The sequence below is a fragment of the Callospermophilus lateralis genome, chromosome 7 (genome assembly GCF_048772815.1).
Source record: "Callospermophilus lateralis isolate mCalLat2 chromosome 7, mCalLat2.hap1, whole genome shotgun sequence".
Taxonomy (NCBI): domain Eukaryota; kingdom Metazoa; phylum Chordata; class Mammalia; order Rodentia; family Sciuridae; genus Callospermophilus; species Callospermophilus lateralis.
In genome coordinates this window covers 791295-813105 of record NC_135311.1, presented here as the reverse complement: position 1 = coordinate 813105, position 21811 = coordinate 791295, and the positions used below count along the sequence as shown (strand labels likewise).

Genomic DNA, 21811 nt, shown 5'->3' with positions numbered 1-21811 from the left:
GAGGGGAGGAAGGGGAAGGAACCACAAAATCTAAAACAAAAACAAAATCCTGGGTAGCTTTTAGCATCTGTTCCACTCCCACATTAATAAAATTCACTTGGGAATTCCTAATAAAAAGAGAACAGAAAATGAGGTGGGCAGGGGGAGTGGGCTGGGGGTGGGAAGGCCCAGGGAGAAGGCCAAGGGCCCTCCCAGGACAGAGCTCCCCTGCAGGGCCAGGAGGACACTCGGCAGGAACAGGGCTTCTCTGGAGCAGTCCCCAGCAGAACACCAGGTATTGCAGCTGCCACAGGGGAGGGGAGAGGTGGGGGGCCGAGGGTCACCAGGGGGGCCCGAGGGAGGAGAAAGAACACACTTAGCTAAGACGGGAAGCGTGGGGGAAACAGAGAAGACCTGATGGTGGGTTTGTGTACTGGGAGAGACAGACAGTGCTGACGAGCACTCAACTGAAACAAATGTCCTAAGCTTCATTATTTTTAAAAAGAAAAATTTTCCCCCTCCCCCCACCCCTCGCTGAACTTAGTTCCTTTTTTGTGCTTTTCATTAATACTCTGCTCTGAGGTCGTAGTTTGGTTTTTCTATACACTGGAGTTGAAAGAAAATAGTCCAAAGTCTGAAGATGGATTCTCCACCTAAAGTAAACAGCCCAGCATTCCTGTTCTCCTCTTGCCCCAAAGACTAACGTCTCTGCTAAAATCCCTTTTACAATATAGTACAGTACACACAAAAAAATAAAGCCCAAATTTAAAAAAAAAAACAAAACATAAAAGAATCCTGGGAGAAGCCAGTCCAAAGGACGTAAACATACAGAGAACGGTGCAACACGTGACCGATGGCGATTCTCAAAGCACGGCTACAGATTCCCAAAAGTAGGTGCCATCATGGGATACCCAAGTTCACAAAAATAATTTTTAAAAAATAAATCTTAAAAAAAACACACCTGTTGATTAAATGAAGAATTTGTTTTCAGACAGATCCATACATTCTCGAGTTCCCCTCCCCCAAAGCAGCCCTCGGGTCTCTGTCCCCCTATTGCATGACCAACAGTAAGCACTCCTGGCGCTCCCTCTGAGCAGCTCTCAGGACCTGGAATCTCATCTCGACAAGCATCGGCACATCCAATCTTAGCAGCTTAAAACATCATGTTTCCTGGGTTGCCAGGTCCTTGGCTGAATCCACCCATGCCCACGTCAGCAGCCATGCCCCGGGGCCTCATCTGGGGGGGGATCATGATGTTCTGTTGGGGTCCCATCATGCCCTGCATGGACATCATCATTCCTGGGGAGCCCACAGGCCCGGGGTGTGTGTACAGCCCAGCAGGCCCCCGATCCTTGCCAGGAATCATGCCCACGGCAGCAGCTGGATTGCTCATCAGGGTGGGCTGGCCGGGCATTGTAGATTGTGCTGGTGACATCATCCGATGGTGAGGTCCCATCATGCCTTGCTGGAGAAAAGCTGGTGGTCTCATTGGGTTGTGGCCTGGCATGGATGGAGCCGTACCAAGAGGGATGTCCGGAGTTCCTACTGGCCCTGGACCTCCCATGCCAGGTAATGCTAGTCCCATTCTGGGGGCTTGATCACCCATCATCCCCTGCATGTGCGAAAAACCAGGTCCAGGACCCTGGGGCTGTTTACGGCCTGGGACTTCCCCTCGAGGGAAATACTGCAGAGTCTGGCTAGGTTTCTCAGATGGAATAATGCGGGACAGATCAAACTCGGGAATCCCGGTGGCTCCAGGTCGGATGACCTCCTGTAGATCTGGGTCTGTAAACACTGAAGGCATGCTGTTCCCCAGGACAGTGAAGGAGTCGGGACCCCCTGGGCCTCCAGGTTTGCAGAGTGCTGCATCTGCTGAACTTGGCGGCAGGTTGCTGGGGCGGCCGAGGGGGCCATCTCCTGGGAAACCCATCCCTCCTGGAAAACTGCCTTGTCCTCCACTGGGGCCATTGTGAGGGAACGGGACTTGCTGCGGAGGAGACTGCACTGGAGGGAAGCCCTGGGGGAAACCCATCCGTCCTTGAGGTACCATCGGAGGCTCCTGGGACCCATGCCCCATGACAGGGTTGTGTGACATCAAGCCAGGCCCCATTGGGACCCCATGAGGAGGTATGTTGGGTCCCATAGCATTCGGTGAGGGCATCTGACTGGAGTGAGAAAGTGGCTGGGTCATTCCCATTGGGCTGAGGGTTGGCATCGGAACCACGGGGTTTGGACCTGAAATTCGAGGATTCTGTGTATTAATGCCCATTCCTAGAAAAATAAAGATATCAAAGGAATCAACTCAACTAAAAGCAACTCAGAAAAACTAATAAATCAAATTAACAAAAAAAGTTATTTGGTGGGAAAACAAAATCTCTGCCATCAAAAGACTGAAACATACTTGGGGGGCGTCTGACCCACGCATATGACATGACTGTGCAGAAGACAGCAAGGGAAAAATTCTATGTTAATAAGCAAACAGTGTTGTCGTCTTCACTGGAGACAATTTAACACAGGAAGAAAATAACCTGCCTGAACGACTGAAGTACGGCCCTTTGTGGAGACAGAGGATCATTGGTTCCACAAGTCCAATGGTCAGGAATCATAACAAAGAACCCAAACGAGTCTTTTTTTCCAACTGACACCTGGCATTATTTTATGTTGCCTTCCCAAGAGACCATTTAACTCCAGGTTACAAGACACGTCAAGGCAATGACAGTGATGACGTTTAATGGAAAAGGGGAAGTGTCCTGTCTGCCAGTGTCTGGGATGTCTAAACTTCTGGCCTCCCTCTGGACCGTCACTGAGGGCGGCAGGGATGGCGTCTGTGCCCCTCACACAGCGCGGCCTAACCTGGTTAACTGGGATTGCCATCACCTTCACACTGAAGATCACGCCTTTTTTCTGAGATTAGTGGGGGCAGAGGTGGGGGTGGGTGAAGGAATGAAGGCAGACAGAGCAAACAGTGAAAGGAAGACTTTTATTATGGCCCTAGTTCTAAGAAAGGACTCGTCTAGGAGACAGGGGCTTTCCACTCTCTGGAACCCTGTGGTGGCTTGTGGCTCGAGGGTGCCCTTCCAGGAAACCACGTGAGAGCTAACGACATTCCCATCAGCATGTGAGAAGGAAAGACCTCAGCATGACTGCAGGAGGACCCCACAGGAAAAAGTCCAGAACCCGCCAGGTACACAGAGCAGGGAAGCCCTCTCTCAGCCTCAGAGGAGCTGATGAAGAAGGCCATCCTCCTCTAGTCGGGCACCTCCACTCCACTGAGACTGACTCTGACGGCACATGGCTAACTGTTCAATGTCCACCTGTCTCTAAGAAAACAATTCAGAAGTCTCTCCCTGGTCAGCACCAGTCCACCCCCCGTCTTCCTGGCTTCTTACCTGGCATGTTGTTCATTGACGGCAGGTTGGGAGAACGGGCTGGAGGGGAGTCGTCATCAGAGCTGGCCACAGTCTTGATGGCATCATGGTACAATGGGGTCGAACTGGGCATGGCGAACTTGGACATTCGAGACATCATGATCGAGAGAGGGTTCTGGGAGAGGGTTGGCTCTGGAGGCATAGTGTAAGGTGTGCTCGAGGGAAGACTTCCAGGGATATTCACAGAGGCAGGCTGGCTGGCTGTAGGCGGTGGAGGGCCACCTAGGAGAACAAAGCAAAACAAAACAAAGATGGGCAGGGAGTCCACTGGTTCTGAGAGCTACTGGGCCCTGTGATTATGAACTGGCAAGGCCAGGAAGGAGACAGATGAGCAGGACAGTGTTATTAGACCAAGGACACGAGTCATCAATCTTCTGGTCAAGCTCTCTGTGTGTGCAGAAGGAGACTGTGGCGTGATATGGAGATGACAGATCAGCAGATGTGAAGACAAAACGCAGCAGGAATACATTAGAAAAATGAGATTACAAACAACCATTTCATTGAAAAGAATGTGAAATATAAATAGAACTCTTTCCCTTGCCAGTCACAATTTAGAACTTGATCCAGGTATTAGAACCCCATGAAGCCAGACTAGTGCCCAACCCCAGGACCAGCCATATCACCCTACACAAACTCTTCGTTTCCATGACTGCTACGGGTTAGAAGCTCACATGTAAGACAATGCAAGGAGGTTTGGAGAAACAGTTGGGTCACAGCCTTAACCTAATCAATGAATTAATCCCTGCTGGGACCAACTGACTAGTAGCTGGAGGCCGGTGGGCTGTGGCTGGAGGAAGTGGTTCGTGAGGAAGTGGCTATGGGGTATGTATTTTTTATCTGGAGCGGGCAGTCTCTCTCTCTCTCTCTCTCTCTCTGCTTCCGTCTGCCACACTCTTCTGCCATGATGTTCTGCCTCACCTTGAGTCCCTGGGAATGGAGCCAGCCTTCTATGGACAGAGACCTCTGAAACCATGAGCCCTCAAATAAACTTTCCCTCCTAAAGTTGTTGTGGTCAGATCTTTTAGTCACAGCAGCAAAAAAGCTAACTAAAACAATGGCCATGATGCTTGACCTAAGAAGGTCCGAAGCAGCTAGCTATTCCACTGTTTTAATGACCCGCTTACCCCAGAGGATGACCCTTGGCTTGGCAGCACAGGCCTCCCATCTTGTTCTGGTTCTAGTTTTCTCAGGTGGAGACTGTACCAAAACTAGTACACACCCCAGAGCTCTGGTTCCACCCACGAAGCTACTATCATCAGTGAGGGTCTCTCCCAAGAAGAAAATATGAACAAACTGCAGCTGATCTGAGGAAATGGAGTTTTCTGTGGGCAACTAGTTACAAGAACCAAACAAGTCTTAGAATAGCTTCCCTCCATGTGTGGGACAAGACTCAGTCATAGCCCCTTGAAGTGGGTGGGCCCAGGACTTGAGGAAGTCACATTTCCCCACTGTTAGGACGTTCTATCTCACCAGCCTTGTTCACTGTGCTAAGGTTAGTCACTGTGGCAACTGACACACAGCGTCCCACTCCCTTCCTCCTTCCACAGCACCCACCACACACAGACACTTTGTAGGGCTGGGTACTTGTGCAAACGCCTAACGCAGTACTCAGAATGATGCACCTTGCCACGAGTTTTGGCAAAGGCCACTTCCTCTGGTTACACTCAAAGACACCAATTTTCTTAAGCAAAATCAGGGTCTGGCAATCTCCAGGTATGAGTGCGACTGTGAGGATGCCGACATACTGACCTGACTCTACACTTCCCAGCATGGCTGGGGAGGCCATGGTGAGGGGAGCTTTATGGTTTGGAGGAATCCCAGGACTCTGAAGGGGAGGTTTGGGAGAGGAGGTCCATCCAGGTGACGGGGCAGGAAGTGATGGAGACTTGAGGTGAACAGGCGAAGCAGCAGCAGACCCCAAAACAGGGGGGGACTTAATGGAAGCAGCAGCAGCTGGGCCTGCCAGCATGCCTGCCAGCTGCGACGGAGTCTGGGGGGACTTGAGGTTCCCCGAGGGTGAGCCCAGCATTGGGGACTGGACTTGGTGCATCGTGGGAGACTTCAGAGGGTTGATGCCTGGGGAATGCACCTGGCTGGCTGCCACAGATATATCCAGGGGCTTGCGTCCCAGGCCACGCTGGACGGGGGGAGCTGGGTTGAGGCTGGTGGGGTTACTCGAGGGGTTGAGAGGTAGTGGTGGCATATGACTGAGCCGGCTATTAGTCCTTTGGTCGGGCCCAATTGATTCTCTGAGATTCCGCAAGCCACTGCCGCTGCCTGGACCCTGAGACATGGGAAGGAATGGCCTGGGGCCCATGCCATACTCCTGCTGAGGGTGCTCACCAAATGGCAGGGGAACCATCTTCTGCTGGGCAGGCAGCATGTCTGAGCCGCCTGGGCGGGACTTCATCGACTCCTCAGGGCCTGCGCCAGCCTCTCTCATCTTCTGAGGTATCATCTGAGTGCTGGGCCCCAGGCTGACATTCAGATGCACGTCTCCCTTCATCCCACCAGGAACCATCCCAAACTCAAGTTCCCGACCAGGGCCTATCTGTGGAGGCATTCCTTTTGGAAAGTCGCCCCTGGAAGGACTCAGCGGGCCCTCGACTGGTATCCGTGGGAAGATGGGATTGTTCCCAGGCTCCATGTGGCGCTGGGAGCCTGGGATCACCCTGTTCACCTCCATGCTGGGCCTGATGCCTTCCATGCCCATCCCTGGGGGGAGACCCAGCTGCTTCTCTGCCAGCTGCTGCTGAAACATCTCTTCAGACAATCCTTGGGGGTTTGGGAAGCGCTCCCCTCGGCCAGGACCGCTGAAGACACCTTGGCCGGGAGGAAAGTTTCGACCATCTGGGATTTTTGGCACATCGTCTGGCCAACTGACTCCAGAGAGGCCTGGTCTAGACGCAGGGTTGGGCACATTTGGCCCTTCCATCTCAGAGTTTATCATTCCTGCAAATCCCGGGAGGCGCATCTGGCTCCCTGGCATGTTGGGATGGGGAGCCATGCCCCTGGGGGGCAGAGAATGCGAAATGCTGATTCCATCAGAGAAGGGCTCTGCAGCCCCGGGTGCCCAGCCTTCACCAGGAGTCACCTGGTAGGGAGGGGGCGGCCCTCGGCCCACGGCCCTCGGCCCGTGCGGGTGGACCAGCACGTCCTGCAGGGAGCACTGCTGCACCACCACTTGCTCCTGCTTCCTCCTCTTCTCCTCGTAGAACTCCTGCTGCAGCTTCAGCCACGCCATCTGCTCAGGGGTCATGTGCTCCAGGTGGTCAGGTCCGATGGGCCCAGACTGGGAGTTCATAGAAGGTGGAACCATTTCATCTGGAGAAAAGGGCACATCTCTATGTCCTTGAGGGCCAAAGGGAGCTCCCACATCTGTCCGGGGCCCAGGACCCTTACCCAGGCTTTGGGACTGAGCCATCATGGCCTGGATTGGCCCTTCTGTTTTTTTCTGAGGTCCATCTAATACCCCAGGATTCTGCTGGGGCCCCCCACTCTGTCCTCCTGAGAATTCTTTCTCATCGGGGAAGAGCATACGCTGGATGTCTCTGAGGGTCTGCAAGGAGCGCTCACGGTGCTCCAGCTGCTCCTGAGACAGGCCGTCAGGGTTTTCTCCCAGTGTGGGGGGCTCGCCACTGGACACTGATGGGGGTGGAGGGGCTTTGGGATCTGCCGAAGAGCTACTGCTCCCCTGGGAGACAGGGGTCACTGCTCGATTGTTGGGCGTTGAGTTTGGCCCGGTGCCGTCCGGGGGCAACGGAGTGGAGCTGGCAGGACTGCCAACAGGAGCAATCAGTTTATTCTCCACCCCAGGACTGTCGTGGTCCAGGGGACGTGGGGGTGCCACAGGCTTGGGTGCTGGTGCCGGAATGGGTGGAGTTGGCTGCAGTCTGGTGTTCTGGGAAGAATTCTGGTCCTGGTTGGCTGGAGCTGGGGGTTGTTGTGGGAGAGGTTTCGGATCATTGCGAAGGGCAGATATCTGTGTATTCTGAAGATAAATGAGATTGTTTAGATCATTGGTAAACTGAACGGAGGGGCAATTAAAAGAGCAAGATATGTTATAAAGGACTTGTCCCAGTGATATAACTCTATACTGACACTTGATTCTGAAATTATTTACGTACAACCCTTCTTTGGACATAGAGATGTTTCGATTTTTTTTTTTAAACCTTACTGTCCAATGGCATCCTCTTTCTCTTGTTGAAGATCAGGTTCCAATAACTGTATAAGCATGCCAGGGGAGAGCCACTCTGCCAAAGAGAATACATCTGAGTCTCTATTTCGAGGAACAGGTTTGATATCACATGTCTACTATGTGTTTTTGATTCTGGGAAAAGATTAGTTCCTTGGTATGTGGGAGGTTACACCTAACACCTTTTTCTTTTTCCTGGAAGTACAATAGGGTATGCAGACTTATCGTCATCAATCAAAAGGTCCGATGCTTCACTTGTAGCCCTGTGCTCTGCCAGCTGGATGCAGCGGGAGGCCACTCCATGTCACATCCCCTCCGGTAGGGTGACGACTGAAGTGTCCCCCTCCTTGAGCTTCCAGGGGCCTCACATCTATGGTTTCTGTTTTTAGTTTGTGATCACTGATTCCCTATCTGATAAGAATTTGTACATTAACTGTAGTAGGATAATCGGCAGGAAGGAAGCGTTTGCACACAAGTCTGAGGTGATCTAGCTCGCGGTGTCCCTTGATCTGTTCCTTCCAATGGACAGCAGGCTGCCCTTTTTAACTTACTAAGTACTACTGCTCAACTGAGTCCTGGATAAAAGCTCCCTTCCCTACAACTGGTGACACAGACACCAGGACTGTCTGGAAGAAGGATGTACATGTTCCGGGTCTCAACTTTAGCACAGCTGAGACTTCAGAGGGTTAAGAAGGGCCTGGTCTACACCAGCCGTCAGTGACCCTCCTAATCCCTTTCTGGTGTTCATTTAATCCATTCTGTATTCCTAAACCCACAAGGCTCTTAACTTACCTCCCCACTTACTCTCTGGAATGCTTACCTTTGGGTAAATCTGCACATGAATTATTATGTGTATCTACACATATGAAGAATTTATATTTCATATAAGCAAAAACATCTTTGAGTATTTATACTCTGTAAAAAATATATACACAAATGTTTCATTTGGAAGTACTGATGCACATTTGTCTGTAGATAGATTTGTATGGGTAAAATCAGCTCAATCTGTTTGACTCTGTACAATTCCACTTTTGCAACTCCTCAACTGGAGCATGGAGGTCACCCGAATTTTCCTTGTCGTGCAGTTTCAGGTTTGGTTTGGTTGGCCAGGTTAGAGGTGGGGTCAGTTTTAATAAAGCAATTACAGTCAAGGAAACTGTTTCTCACTACCCCTTTCGTTTCAGATTTGGAGCAATGGATTATTACTAATTCCCTCCTTAACTCCAATTCTGATTACATTTTAGCACCAGAGAAGGCAGAGGTGATAACTGTATTAAGCACTATCATTAAGTCAATAAAGCTCGACTGAGTTGCAAGGTACCCAGTGGTCCCCCAGACAACAAGCACTTTAAATATAATGACATTCACTCTCCATCTGAGTAGTGCAGATAACCTGGGAAATATAAAATTCCTCAGTTCAGGAAAGCTCAAGCTCTGCTACGTCCACAGAGATGGAGATTTCTTTGATACACATAGTAGACATGATGGCACCGATTTTATCTGGAATTATAACTTTGCTTACTGTCATTTAACTTTCCCATGATTAAGACTCATACCAGTATTAGAGTTCATGCTCTCTGAACACAGGGACTGTATCTTGAGCTTCTTAGCATTCCCCACAGCATCTGGTGCAATGCCTGGACAATGCCAGACACCAGAAACGTCGTTTGGTTCAATTTAATCAACTATATGCATTAAAATAAACACTGCATATTTTTTCTTCAACTAATTCAAGAATGTTATTTTTTTAAAAATCTGCTCTACACATAGGTTGAATTTAGATTTTCCTAGAGATGGTGACTCTGAAATATCTGTGTAACTCCTCTTTTGTTTAGCACCTTCTTCCCCTCACACGTCATCAGTTTACCAGCATCTGATAGAAAGGCACAGTGTGACATGCTTAAGGTCCCACAATGCCAGGGTCACACTAGATATCCAGAATACAGCTCCTTGTCAATCACCACCCCCTCCTGGGCAGTCACTGTGGACCCACTTCTCAACCACATACCAGAGGGGCTGTGCTTCTGTCCGCCTTGCTGCTGGAGATGTTCTGGATGTGGAAAGAGACGATGGTCTCAACCTGGCCCTTCAACACGGCTTCGGCAGCTCTGCAGAGACAAAAGGGCAACATGCTAGGCCATGTCTCTGTCTCACTCACTATGACCCCAACTGGACCCCACGCTGGACCTCTAAGGGAGTGAAAGGAGAAGCACCAAGAATCACCAGAGATATTGGATAAGAAGAAACCAAGGGGCCAGGGGTGGCTCAGTGGTGGAGCGCAGCCTGCCATGTGTGAGGCTCTGGGCTCTCGTCTCAGCACCATATGTAAGTAAGTAAATCAACGACTAAAAAATAAATTTAAGAACAGAAGAAGAAACCAAGGGAAACATTTTATTATCATCAAACACCTGAAACTAAAAGACAGCCATGAATGTACCCCAAAAGAGGCACTAAAAAAACAAAAAACAAAACCCCAAACTTTATTCTTCTTAATGAACCTACTATTAAGGTATTTTATAGAAGATCCTAGTTCAAAATCCCAAACTGAGAAGTGTGAACACTAAAATCTCAAAAACACCCAGGGATAGGGAAAGTTTAAGTTTGTTAAGATTCACTTTTTATCTTAAGTGAAAAAGAAAAGAAAAAAAGTGCACACAGGGTATTTTTTGACGAATAAACGAATAAAAATCGATTCAGCCATCCACTCAGAACATATATAGCAAGACGTTTAAGGTAGTTATGTTTAAATTCCAGAGGTTTTTCTTTTTAGTGTTTTTTAAAAATTTTAATTATTCCACTATAGACATTTACTACTTGGGGCATTTAAAAAATAATAATAAGCAAATTATAGAAAAAGTGTTTATTATACAATCACTCTTCTATGTTTAAAAAAGGTAGATGTGTATATTTGTATTAGCACAAAAAATTTCTGAAAGAAAAGTCAAAGAAGTATTATCAGTGGTTGCCTCTGGGGAGTAAGATGGGGAAGGATTTACATTTTATTTTATCTCTTTTTGTACTGTCAACTTTACATGATACAAGAGGGAAAAAAAAATCAATCTGCAAGGGGAAGGGGAATAAGAATTAAGGTCCCCTCTCCGCACACACATAAGTGACGTTCAACAGCAAGACAGTGCCATCAACTTACTTATTGGCCATCTCAGTAGAAAACACATACACCACTTTGGCTGGAGTCTTCTGAGCAGGTGTGGGCTCTGGGGCAGTAGCTTGGCCATGGGAAGGGGTGGAAGACCTGGGGACTGTGGCGGCTGACGGGGTCATGGAGTGTGGTGTGTGCTGGGAATCCTGGGACTTTATATGGTCAGCAGAATTACATTCTAAAAGAATAAAAGACTCATTGTCATGGAAAGACTGACACTCTTTTTTTTTCTGCCAGCATTTACAGCATCACAACACAAACCCACCTTGAGAATTTCAAGGAGAAATTATCTTGTTAAGAGGAAACCTTCTTTCTACTTATAAAATTTCAAACACTCTTCTCCCTACATGACTCATTACAAAGCACCCTCCCTCCTCATTTCGGTAAATAGAATACATCCTTCAGATATCAGTATAACTGTCCCGCCCTCCTGGTAACAGTTTTGAAACTTCTTGGACTTGCCTAGATGCCCCAGCTAATGGAATTCATAGTCCCCTAACTTCTCTTACTTCAGCATTCATGAAATTTCATTGTTTGTTTAACGATCAGCTTCTAGATACACTCAAATCCTTAAGGACGGCTACTGCGTCTATCTTATTGACCATGGTACCCCTAGCATCCGCACAGTGCTGGCCCTCATAGTAGGCCTCCCAAACTTAAGGAGGCCTTCCAACACCTGAGGAAGGAAGGAAAGGAAAGAAAAGAAAAGAAAGGAATAGAGGTAGGGAGGAAAGAAAGGGGGAACAATCACCCAGGTTTTCTTTTTTTTTTTCTCACAATATTGGGACTTGAACCTAGGGCCTCTGAATGCTAGGCAAACGCTCTACCCTGAACTAAAACCCCAGGCCTTTTATTTTTCATTTTGAGTCTCCAGGTCAAAGACATGCATAAAAATATGGCCAGCCCTGTGAGGTACCCCTGTGCATCCCCCGGGCAGTACTCAACAAGGTGGTTCCAGACTAGGCTCCAGTGAGTAGAAAAGTGAGAAGGAACAGTTCCATTACACATCACTAAATGGCCCAGGCTGGCCTTGAACTGATGATCCTCCTGCCTCAGGCTCCAGGCTAGCTGGGATAACCATGAGGCCAGCTTTTGCTGTACCTGGCAAGGTTTTCCATTTTTCATATGGGTTCCAGTTCTTGAAAACTAACTTCACATTCTGGCCTACAGTTAGATTTTTGTTCTTACACTAGGAGGAAAAAAACCTAAAATCACATATCACACCCCTTTCTGGCTGACTCCACTTTGGTACCTGCCAAATCTCTACCACATCTGGTAGTCCCTCATTCCTGCCACAGTGAAATCAGCTGTGACAAGTCTAGAGTACTGTCAGGGCCACCAAGGCTTCCTCTTGTGTCTGCAAGCCTGGCAAAGTGGCAACCAGAGAGCACAAACCCAAGCCCAGGGGGACTACTCGGATGGAGAACAGGAGGGGATGCCACTTGCAGAGAGGCTGGAGCTACTGACTGGAAACTGAAGGAGAATCAGCACAGAGGCCAAAGACATGTATAAAAATGTGGCCAGCCTTGTGAGGTACCCTGTCAAACTGTGTGCAACCCCCCAGGCAGCACTCAACAAGGTGGTTCCAGACTAGGCTCCAGTGAGTAGAAAAGTGAGAAGGAACAGTTCCATTACACCCTGGGAGAACTCCTGAATCTGACTCCTGTTCTCCCCACGTGACCGAGCTGGCCTTTCTGGCCTCCAGCCCATGTCAGAGGCTTTCCCTCAGGACACGACTTCCCTCTGAGTCTCAGGATCTTACAGACATACCTTTCATGTCAGAGTCATCGTTTGGAGTCCCAGGATCTCTCTGATCAAAGGAGTCGGCGGAAACACTTCGCTCCCTTTTCCCCTTGCCCTTGGCACCATTTCCAGCCCCATTCTTCAGCCCCATGCTCCCACCTGGGCCAGGGAGTGCTTTAGGGGTATGGCCCCCACTCTTGGAGTCACAGGGGGATGGCTGGGATTGGCTGGCTGAGCCCCCCTGTTTACCCTGATTGGAGAATTTGGAATCCAGCTGGGGGTTTCCAGATGGGGACATCACTGTAGGGGGACGGACCATCACCTCCTGCTTTGACTTAGGGCTACTAGAAGAAACAAATAACAAAAGGAGGTAAGACACCAGGCACAGGAGCAGCAATTTCCTCAGTGGGTCCAGGAAACCCTAAGGACTAAATAACCACCCCATGTTGCACCTCAGCCACTTTCGTGTTCCCATTTCAGAGCCATCCACAGAGGAGGGCTGAACACAGTGGACTGCCAGGTCTCAGGAACCCTGGTCACATGGGGACCCATCTCTAGGCCTTCTGTCAATAAAGGACAACGGTTTCTATGTACATAGGGAAGTGACTCTCACACGGAGACTAGTTTAGAGTCAACAAACATGCACCCCCAGCCTGGTGACAGACAGCTGTGAGGAGAGGCCAGCTTCCCTGCTGGGAAACGTGGACAGTCCCAGAGAGCAAGAGGGAAACCCACTGGTGCCTGGAAGCTTAGGGAGATCCTCCAGGACGCGAATCCCTCCCAACAGTGCATTTTACCAAAACAGGGTAGACCAACCACTGCCCCAGTGGGGGAAGGAAAGGCTCCTTTCAAAATGAAACTCAAGAACTGGGTAGCAGAGGGAAAGCTGGCATGGGACTGGGGCAACCTCAGGCCCTCACCTTGCCAAGTTTAGCAACTGTCCTGTTGGTCTTTGTATGCGAGTTTTGGCAAGGTGTGCAGTGGTAAAGAGGAGAGGTCCGAGAACGATGAGTAAAGAATACTACAGGGAAACGACATAAGCTTTGTCATTAGCCCGGTGACTCTTCTGTTCCTATTTACTATTCCATTTCCCTTCCTTTCCCATTTGGGTGTCATCTGTTTCTAACCCAACACACCGTATCATCAGTAAGTGTCTGTGGTGCACCAGGAATCCCCAAGGGGCCGTGGGGAGTGGCCCTTGTCCTCACCTCTGTGCGTTTCCTGATGGAGAGTTCCTCACTTTAGGGTTACTGGAATGCATTGATTGAAATCCTGAGCTTGCAGTCACAAACAGGGACGGGCTCACCGAGTTCCTCTCGGGCTATCGCAGAAGCAGCTGCTGGGAGCAGCAGCAGTGGCCCACTGCTTGCTTGGCGTGTCCCTTAGCACTGACCACCTGTACACCTTTTTCCTCCTTGTTTTTCTCTGCTGGGGAAGTGGGTCCTTTCTCCTTGCAGCTCCCGCATTCTCTGGGTGTGTGCCTCCTGCTGCCAAAGGAAAATCTCGCATCTCCAGGGCACTCTACAAGAAAAGAACACCCCAAAATGGTGAGACATAACAAAACACTGAAACATAAAACCACATCACAACAGGATCAAGAGGAAAGCACCAGCCAACAAAGAGCCAGCAAGATCATCCCTCAGCTTCCAGCAGAGTTAAAGGAAAGGGCGACACTCCTATCCTGGCCACAGGCTCTGGTGCTGAAGTAGCTGAAGAGTGACTAAGACCTTATCCCAGCACACAACCTCCCACCCAAGCAGCAAGAACTAGGCATCTGTAAGCAGAGGAGAAATGCAGTTTAATCTTTAGCCATTTAGTCTCCTTCACATTTCTCTACTTCTGAATACAAAATCCTCAAAAACATTTTATTCTTTTTTTCTTCTAAAACAATGCTTTGAAACCACTGGGAAGTGCAGATCCAGTGACTCTCTGCTATTTTAGCTCTGATGGCGAAACAATGGCACCAAAATGTAACAAACCCACCCCAATTTCAAACCACGAATCCAATGAATCTATGCTTATTTTCTTAGGGCCTCAAGGGCGAGGAGACATGAAAGGAGGTACTTCTGAAAACAAATATTGAGCCAATACTAAATACAATCAGTTCTGTTCCTGACTTCCATGATCTTTCTATTAAATTATGCCAAATATGTGTCTTGTGTTCTCACTGCTTAATGACAGGGACTTTAGGCATGGGTAAGCAAGGGAATGATCCATAATTCTGAAGGTAAAAGAACATCTTTGAAGGCTAATATATTTTTTGAGCCAATTTGCAAGGCTAATGTGCAGCATAAAGGTCAAGTAAATATTCCCAAACCTAGCTAGAGAATAAATGAGAAAGCCCTTTATTTAGGGAAGCCCAGACTGGCTAAGGGAAAATCCAGGTATACCCTGAGTCAGTCCCTCCCCTCCCTCCCCTCCCGCTGCTGGTGTATTACTTCAGAACACAAGACTGAAGGGGGAGGTTATTAAGTGCAGGATTAGTAGCTGAAGAATCAAAACGTGTCACAAACAGCTCAGGTGTTGCAGCTTACATGTGTTTCCAGAGTTGAAAACTGGACTAATACTGGGAGGGTCAGTTATTTTCTAGGTTTTGGCAGTATGATCATTGCCAAGTGTCTATTTTGTCATTTAGAAATTTTTACAGTCCCAACCACTTTACCTGGGATACAGAAGGAATTCATGGAAGTTCTGAATATACATATAGAGAATATATATCTGTATAGAGAAGACAGGAAAAAGAACTATAACAAAACATAGGGAATGTTGCTAGGCTAAACATTTTGTTTTTAATTTAAGGTTGTATTTTATCCCTATCACATTTCAGCCTTTTTGCTTTTCCAGTTTAAACTATAAAATGGATTGTGTTTGTCCAATCTGACAGAGAATCATAAAGCATTCTGTAACTCCCCAACAAACATCAGCAACCTCTGGTAGGGAGGAAGCAGCAAATGCATCCGCACTCTGGTAGGGAGGAAGCAGCAAATGCATCCGTTTGGACAAGGCTATTCCAAACCCTTTACCTCGGGAAAGAAAAGCATCACCCCTGTACAGGGCCCGTAGCTCCTGGTGCCTCCCATCTGTGTCGCACACTGCTCACTCCGTGTGCGTATCATACCCCTGTGTGAAGGCTGTGTCTCTGAAGACGACCCTGTTTCAAGGCCTTTGGTTTTTCTGTAACACTCAGCACAGCACACTAAGAGGGTTGGGTCTTGTGTGACTTACTTGGCTTCTCACTGAATGGAAACACCCAGCATCTGTGCTGCAATCTCTTTCCAAAGAAATGCAAGACATATCACAGATATCAAATCTCTATTAATCTGCCACCAATCTATGAGCTGGTAGCACAGACTCTTTCTAGTAATAATGCTGTAAATAAAAACACTTTTATTTTCAAAGTACTTCTACATAGAGTTCCTTATTCTCTGATCACCCCAAGCTCTAGGCCTTCTGACAGTAAGAACAAATGAGCAAGATTCTCATCTTTTTGTGGGGGATGGCAGGGGGTGCCAGGAATCGAACCTAGGGACACTAAACCAACCCTTTTTATATTTATTTTGAGACAGAGTCTCACAAAGTTGCTTAGGGGACCTCACTAAATTGCTGAGGCTGACTTTGAACTTGTGATCCTCCTGCCTCAGCCTCCCGAGTGATGGGACTACAGGCGTGCACCATGACGCCCAGCTCATCTAGATTCTGCCAGGGATCCCTTCCTTCTTGAAAATGACCTCATGTGGTCTCCCTCGTTTTCTCCTAGCGCTCCAGTCATTCTATGCCTGCTTCCCTGAGGCCTCTTCTCCACTCAGGCTCTAAAGCCCCAAGCTCCTCAGGAGTCTCTGTGGGCCCTGGCTGCGCTCATCCTGGAGTCCTCTCCATGCCGACAGCTCCCAGATCCCCACGGCTCAGCCTCCAACTGCGACTGCACCCACCCATACACTGCACACTTCCCCAGACAGTTCCAACCCGACAGGATCAAACATGAGTTCTTGTCTCTGTAGTCTTCCTCCCAAACGACTTTCCTTCAGTTTCCCACACTTTAGTCAATGTCTCCTTTATCCACTCAGTTGCTCATGTCAGAAATCTGGGAGTCACTCCTGACACCTGACACTCTGCTAACCCCCACGTCAAGTTTGCACATTTTTGTTTAAAGAATGAAGTCCCAGCTTGTTTCTTCTTCAGAGAAGGAAGGTTCCTTAAAACCAGGAATCCACACGGGAGTCTGCATCACATTCTTCTCACAGCACCCTGCGTTTTCCGTGTTTATGACCACATGTGTGATCATGTGATCATCTGTGTGACATTCATCTCTAACAGCACCAGAAGCTCCCTGAAGGGGGGGACGGAGACCCACCTGTTCATCCCTCTACTCCCAGAACTTACTACAATGCCATGAAAATACTGGTTTCATCCACCCAGAAAATGATACCAACATGGAGAAGAAGTATCTGCATTCTCACACTCACTATAGCATTTACAATAGCACGATGTGGAATCAACTCAAGTATCTGTCAGCGGATGAACAGTTAAAGAAAGTGCGTTGCATTCATGCACACCCTCTGGAATACTATTTGACCTTAAAAAAAGATTGAAATCCTGTCATCTACAACATAGATGAAACCAGAGAACATTACTTTAAGTGAAATAAGCCAAGCACAGAAAGACAAATACTGCATGACCTCACACACAGAACTGGAAAAAGTTGAACTCAAAGAAGTAAATAGTAGGATGGTGCTTACTAAGGGACAGGAGGTGAAGAGGGGAGTTGGGTGATACAGAGGGGAAAAGGTCCGTGAAGCAAAGCCCACACTTCCTCAAGACCACCTCTCAAAGCCAGGCCTGTGCCCCAGTGCTCTCTCCACCAGTGTACTCACCGAAACCCCCGGTCACGACACTGCACTGCTCATCCTGGAGGTGGGGAGTCCGGGAACCCCTTTCTTAAAGGTGATCTCACCTGGAAGACGGTAAATAGTGGGAAAAAATTCCTAAATAAATTTAAAAAAATGAACCACATCAATTTGTGACTAAATACCTTAAGAGAAAAACAGGTTTCCCACTTATTCTAAAATATTAATTGACAAGAAAATTGACATTCCATGTAACAGAACCTACTTCCAATTATTAAAGGGTAGATACACAATCTGTAGATAATTCAAGACCCTGTGGCTTTTCCTCCTTCCCAACTGCATATTTTACTTTCAGACACTAGAGAAATACTGGGGGAAATCAAAATTTATTTTTCTACTTTTGAAGTTTCTGGGCATTTGGTTAGGGTACTTTTGCTTCTGCCCATTTCTTATGAGTATAGAGAATTGAGCACTGACTGTAAAGGTGAAAAGACAAAATTCCAGACGCGCTTTTGAACTGACAAAGTGAAGACCATTCATGGTTCCTCCCTCCTCTCAACTGTATCTCTACAGGGCAAGCATCTAGCAAGAAAATGTATTTTCATAGACTGGAAGGAACTTAGGGCTGAGCAACCTGGCCATGTGATCTCCTTTTATTCAACCCCTACTATGTGCAAAACGCTTAAGATTAAGCCAGCAGAACAAATACTGGTCAAGGAGAACTATTTTCAATATTAGTCCTCATATACTAGAGTCATGACACTGAGCCCCCGCCTTTGCCCAGAATTTATAGTTCTGAAACTGCAAGGAAGAAGAGTTCCAGACTGTCTTACGGCCAGATTATTCAGAATTTTTAAAAGGAGACTCTGTAGGGTTGGTGTAAAGTTTTAGGTAAATTCACAAATAAATTTGACCAAGCTCAGAATCACCTCTAAAATTCCAATTTCAGCTCTGACAACGATGCTTTCCTACTTTCCTATTCCAAGTTTATTAGAACTATGTCATGTTTAACAAATTTCATTTCTATGCTATGACCACTACTCCATAAAAGGCATAGAATCAAACTTAGAATGTGGAACTAAAAGGCCTCAGGATTCCATTCCGAGCTCATTCTTAACTTGTGGCCTGCCAACTAATAAAAGGCTTCTTCTCAGCAACAGTACACAATAGGAAAAAACCAATCTCTCCCCACCAGCAGGAGGACTGCGGAGGAAAGTAAACTCTACCTAGGGTATGTCTAGACCTTGGTCCACATAGAATATCCATGTATGTTTTAGTGCTTATGAGGTAAAATGTATCTACTGACCTTCAATAACTAGCAAACTTTCAAAGAAAGAAAAATTCATATTAAACTGAAGAATCTCGACAACATTCAAGCACTTAAAAGTGAATTTCAACTATTGATTTGAATCATTTAGAATAATGGCTACCCAAAGTAGTATTTAGAATAAATTTCCCTTCTCTGTGAAATTCTCCTAGATTGCCAACTGTCCCCCATATGTCCGCTATGGCCACATAGCATTGTATTAACACTACTATAACACCTATAAAACTGTGGCACTGTTATATATAGACAGGGGACTCCCTGAGGACCATGTCTTTCATCACCTCAGCACCCGACACCCAGGAGAAACTCAATAAAAGCGGGTTGACGCATGCATCATAATGGGATTGAGCACTGCCACCTTCACCTTGCATTTCTAGAAACCAAAGGTGACGGGGCAAATGCCTGTTCCACCCCCTACCACCTGTCTCACTCCTCAGTCTTCTGAAGTGACTTGCGCTCAGTCCCTGCTCACAGAAAAGTATAAGGTAACTGCACTTGTAGTTTTGACTTGCCTTTATTTGATGACTTTTACCTTAGGAACTGCTAGAATAATGAACCAATACAATCTAGCTTAGAAGCAACCCTATGGATACAAAAACAAAAACCCCCCAAATGCAGACCGAATCCCAGAAGTTATGGGCTTATTATCAAGTTCTTTACCTTTCAAGGTGTCCAATCTGCCCTCTTCTTCTACATCAGGACCCAAGAGCTTTCTGAGAATGATCTCTGAACCCAAACAGAAGGAAATTTTTAAATCAAAGTGGAAGGACACTAGCTAGTCCCACATTCAGTCCTACAAGGACAAGATGAAAGTTAAAGTTTATACCCAAGTTCATACTGATTCCAAAGAAAACCCCCCATTCCACAATTTTCTGTGGTCAAAGCACTATCTGGAAAAGGCAATAAAAAAAGCAGCCTGGTCAAAAATGGGAAAGGAAGGCAAAACCCGCTAGAACTCAAAATACAAGTTGGAGATACATACCCTGCAGCCCAGATTTAGCCCACTGAGCAACAGTTATGATTAACAGGTAACTGAGAGCTTATAGAGCAAAATCCACCAGACACAAAAATTTCATATGAATTATTGTTTTTAACTTTTTCCACAGTCAAGAATAGCCACCATAGGTTGTAAAATGGACTTTTATTTCATATTTCCCTGTTTTTCAAGTGGTAGAGATACTGAAAGATATCACAAAGCCTAAAAGGCAAGTGTCCATAAGAAATGATAATTTAACTTCCCAAAATTGCTTTGTCTAGGAAAAAAACAAAATCCACTGGTCTGCAGCAGGCATTCCCCAACCTGGGAATCACTGACTCCCAAGGCTTCTGTGGAGAGACTTCAGGGAGGAGGTGTGTCTATGGACTCTTTGGGAAAAACTTCTTCACCTGTGGTTATAGTTAAAATAATTCATAAAAGTATTAGCAATCCTGTGACTATGCTACCAAAATAACCACAAGACATTTTCATGTCAACTTATAGTTGTTGTAGATACCCTAACATAACTTAGTACAGTCATTGCTACTTCAAAATTATAGTATCATTAAACCTGAGGCTACATTTTATTATTCAGTGTGTTATAAAGAACAACATACATCACTATACCACAATTAACATTTTGATAACCGTTTACATTTCATAAGCAATTCTATGCATTTTATTTTGTGCATTTAAAAAATATTTTCAGAAGGGGTCCTTTGTTAAATTGCTAAAGGGGTACATGGAATATAACAGTAAAGAACCCCCAATCTAAAGCAAATAAAGTTTCTACAGATTCAACCATCATATTCCCCGAGGCCGACAGAAGCTAAGTCATCCCACCACACTATTTCATAGCTGGAGAAAACTAAACTGCCAGGAAGCACAGAAACAAATTCAAGGCTACATGTACACAGAGTTAGCAAAGCCTAGGTGAGAACTCACAGCATCTATCTTTCCATTCTCTCTGGGTGACCTTTGCTTACATTTCTGCAATTTTCATCAGTATTCCTATCTTGCCACTAAATGGACAGAGGTAGTACCTTTCAAAATTAATATAAAACCAAAACTCAAACAGAACAAGACAGCTTGATAAGCTTGTTGTTATAATTGTTATTACAATAGCTGAATTTAGTGTGATAGTGAGATGGTAATTTTGTAGAGGTGAGAAAAAGTTAAAACTACATAACCTCATTCTTAGAGGTGTTCAAAGTACTTTGCAGATAAGCATTAACTTGATAGGCTGAAATGCAGTTATGTGTGGTTAGAGCAGGTAGCATTACCACTTCATAGATGGGAGAATAATAAGAGATTTGTTCAAAGTCACCATAAGGCAATTGGAGAGCTAAGGATTCCACGTTCAGGCTTTAACCACTGATCCAAGTCACCAGGATCAAATATTTAGTTGATTATATGCTTGTGAAATCTTTTTTTCTCCCACAAACCCAGAGTATTTTTCTTTTGATTTACAAGAGCAGACACTTCTGAAGGCTAAGGGGGAAACATCTCATACAATAAATTTCAATGTATACAAGTACTTTTTGCTTCTGCTAGTTATCTAAACATCCAAGTTAAGAATGGTTTGCACAAGGGCCAGTTATGCACTACTTGCCTTATAAAAAGAGAACTACATGAAAACTGTAATTTCATCTTTTAGCCCATGACCTCCATGTCTGTCTATCCTATTATCACCTTAAATTCAGTACAGTTATTACAAAAGAACATGCTAATGGTTCAATACCAAATCTCTAGGTCATAAAACTACCAAATGTCACATACACACCCCACTCTCTGAACTTTTCTAAAACTTTAGATTTTCTCTTCTTATCCAACCATCAAATAATTAATGGAACCACCAGTTAACTAACAGCTCCTTTTATTTACCCCTCTAATAGTCTGGGTCTTTTTCAGCAGTAAATAAAGAGGACTGTCTTAAATTTTTATTTAGGAGCATTACGTTTATATACACAAATATTTCTTCCTTGCTAAACTTCCCAGGCACTGGGAATCAAACAGTCATGTTGCACAGTCTCCACAATCGCAGGTTCTAAACACACTAAGTCTTACTATCTAACATTCTTTTGTCCCCTCCTTCCACCTTTCAACTATTTTACAACTTATACTTTCTGTCTGCTAATTCTGATTCATCACTTTGTGCT

At 46.3% G+C, this 21811-nt stretch overlaps 1 protein-coding gene and 1 long non-coding RNA gene across 10 annotated transcripts in view; both read right to left on the bottom strand.

The window, feature by feature from the left end:
* Nucleotides 1-491: 491 nt before the first annotated feature.
* Nucleotides 492-13792, bottom strand: LOC143386512 (B-cell CLL/lymphoma 9 protein). Of its 6 annotated transcripts, XM_077109814.1 has the most exons (8): nt 13714-13791; nt 13426-13526; nt 12533-12849; nt 10751-10940; nt 9611-9710; nt 5157-7398; nt 3369-3629; nt 492-2250 (listed from the first exon to the last, which is right to left on the bottom strand). In XM_077109814.1, exons 3-8 carry the CDS (start codon nt 12822-12824, stop codon nt 1133-1135), a joined length of 4203 nt encoding a protein of 1400 aa, XP_076965929.1. In that variant the 5' UTR covers nt 12825-12849; nt 13426-13526; nt 13714-13791; the 3' UTR covers nt 492-1132. The 6 variants fall into 6 exon arrangements, with proteins under 6 accessions (XP_076965929.1, XP_076965926.1, XP_076965928.1 ...); XM_077109811.1 differs by lacking the exon at nt 13426-13526 and having other exon boundaries at nt 13714-13792; XM_077109813.1 differs by lacking the exon at nt 13426-13526 and having other exon boundaries at nt 492-2214; nt 13714-13792.
* Nucleotides 13793-13807: 15 nt separating this feature from the next.
* The window catches only part of LOC143641874 (uncharacterized), a 62725-nt gene continuing 54721 nt past the window's right edge, over nt 13808-21811 (bottom strand). For 3 of the 4 annotated variants that reach the window (XR_013155538.1, XR_013155540.1, XR_013155539.1), the window contains exons 2-4: nt 19337-19402; nt 17377-17456; nt 13808-14026 (exon numbers count right to left, since the gene is read on the bottom strand). This is a non-coding gene — a long non-coding RNA (uncharacterized LOC143641874). The remainder of the gene's footprint in view (nt 14027-17376; nt 17457-19336; nt 19403-21811) is intronic. The other variant, XR_013155541.1, reaches the window with a different exon arrangement.

Coding starts and splice junctions, on each gene's coding strand:
- LOC143386512 (XM_077109811.1), bottom strand. CDS start 13,766: ATGCATTCCAGTAACCCTAAAGTGAGGAACTCTCCATCAGGAAACGCA. Junction 12,850..13,713: donor CCATCAGGAAACGCACAGAG/GTGAGGACAAGG, acceptor TGTTTCTTCTAG/TAGCCCTAAGTCAAAGCAGG. Junction 2,251..3,368: donor GTCAATGAACAACATGCCAG/GTAAGAAGCCAG, acceptor TTATTTTTCTAG/GAATGGGCATTAATACACAG.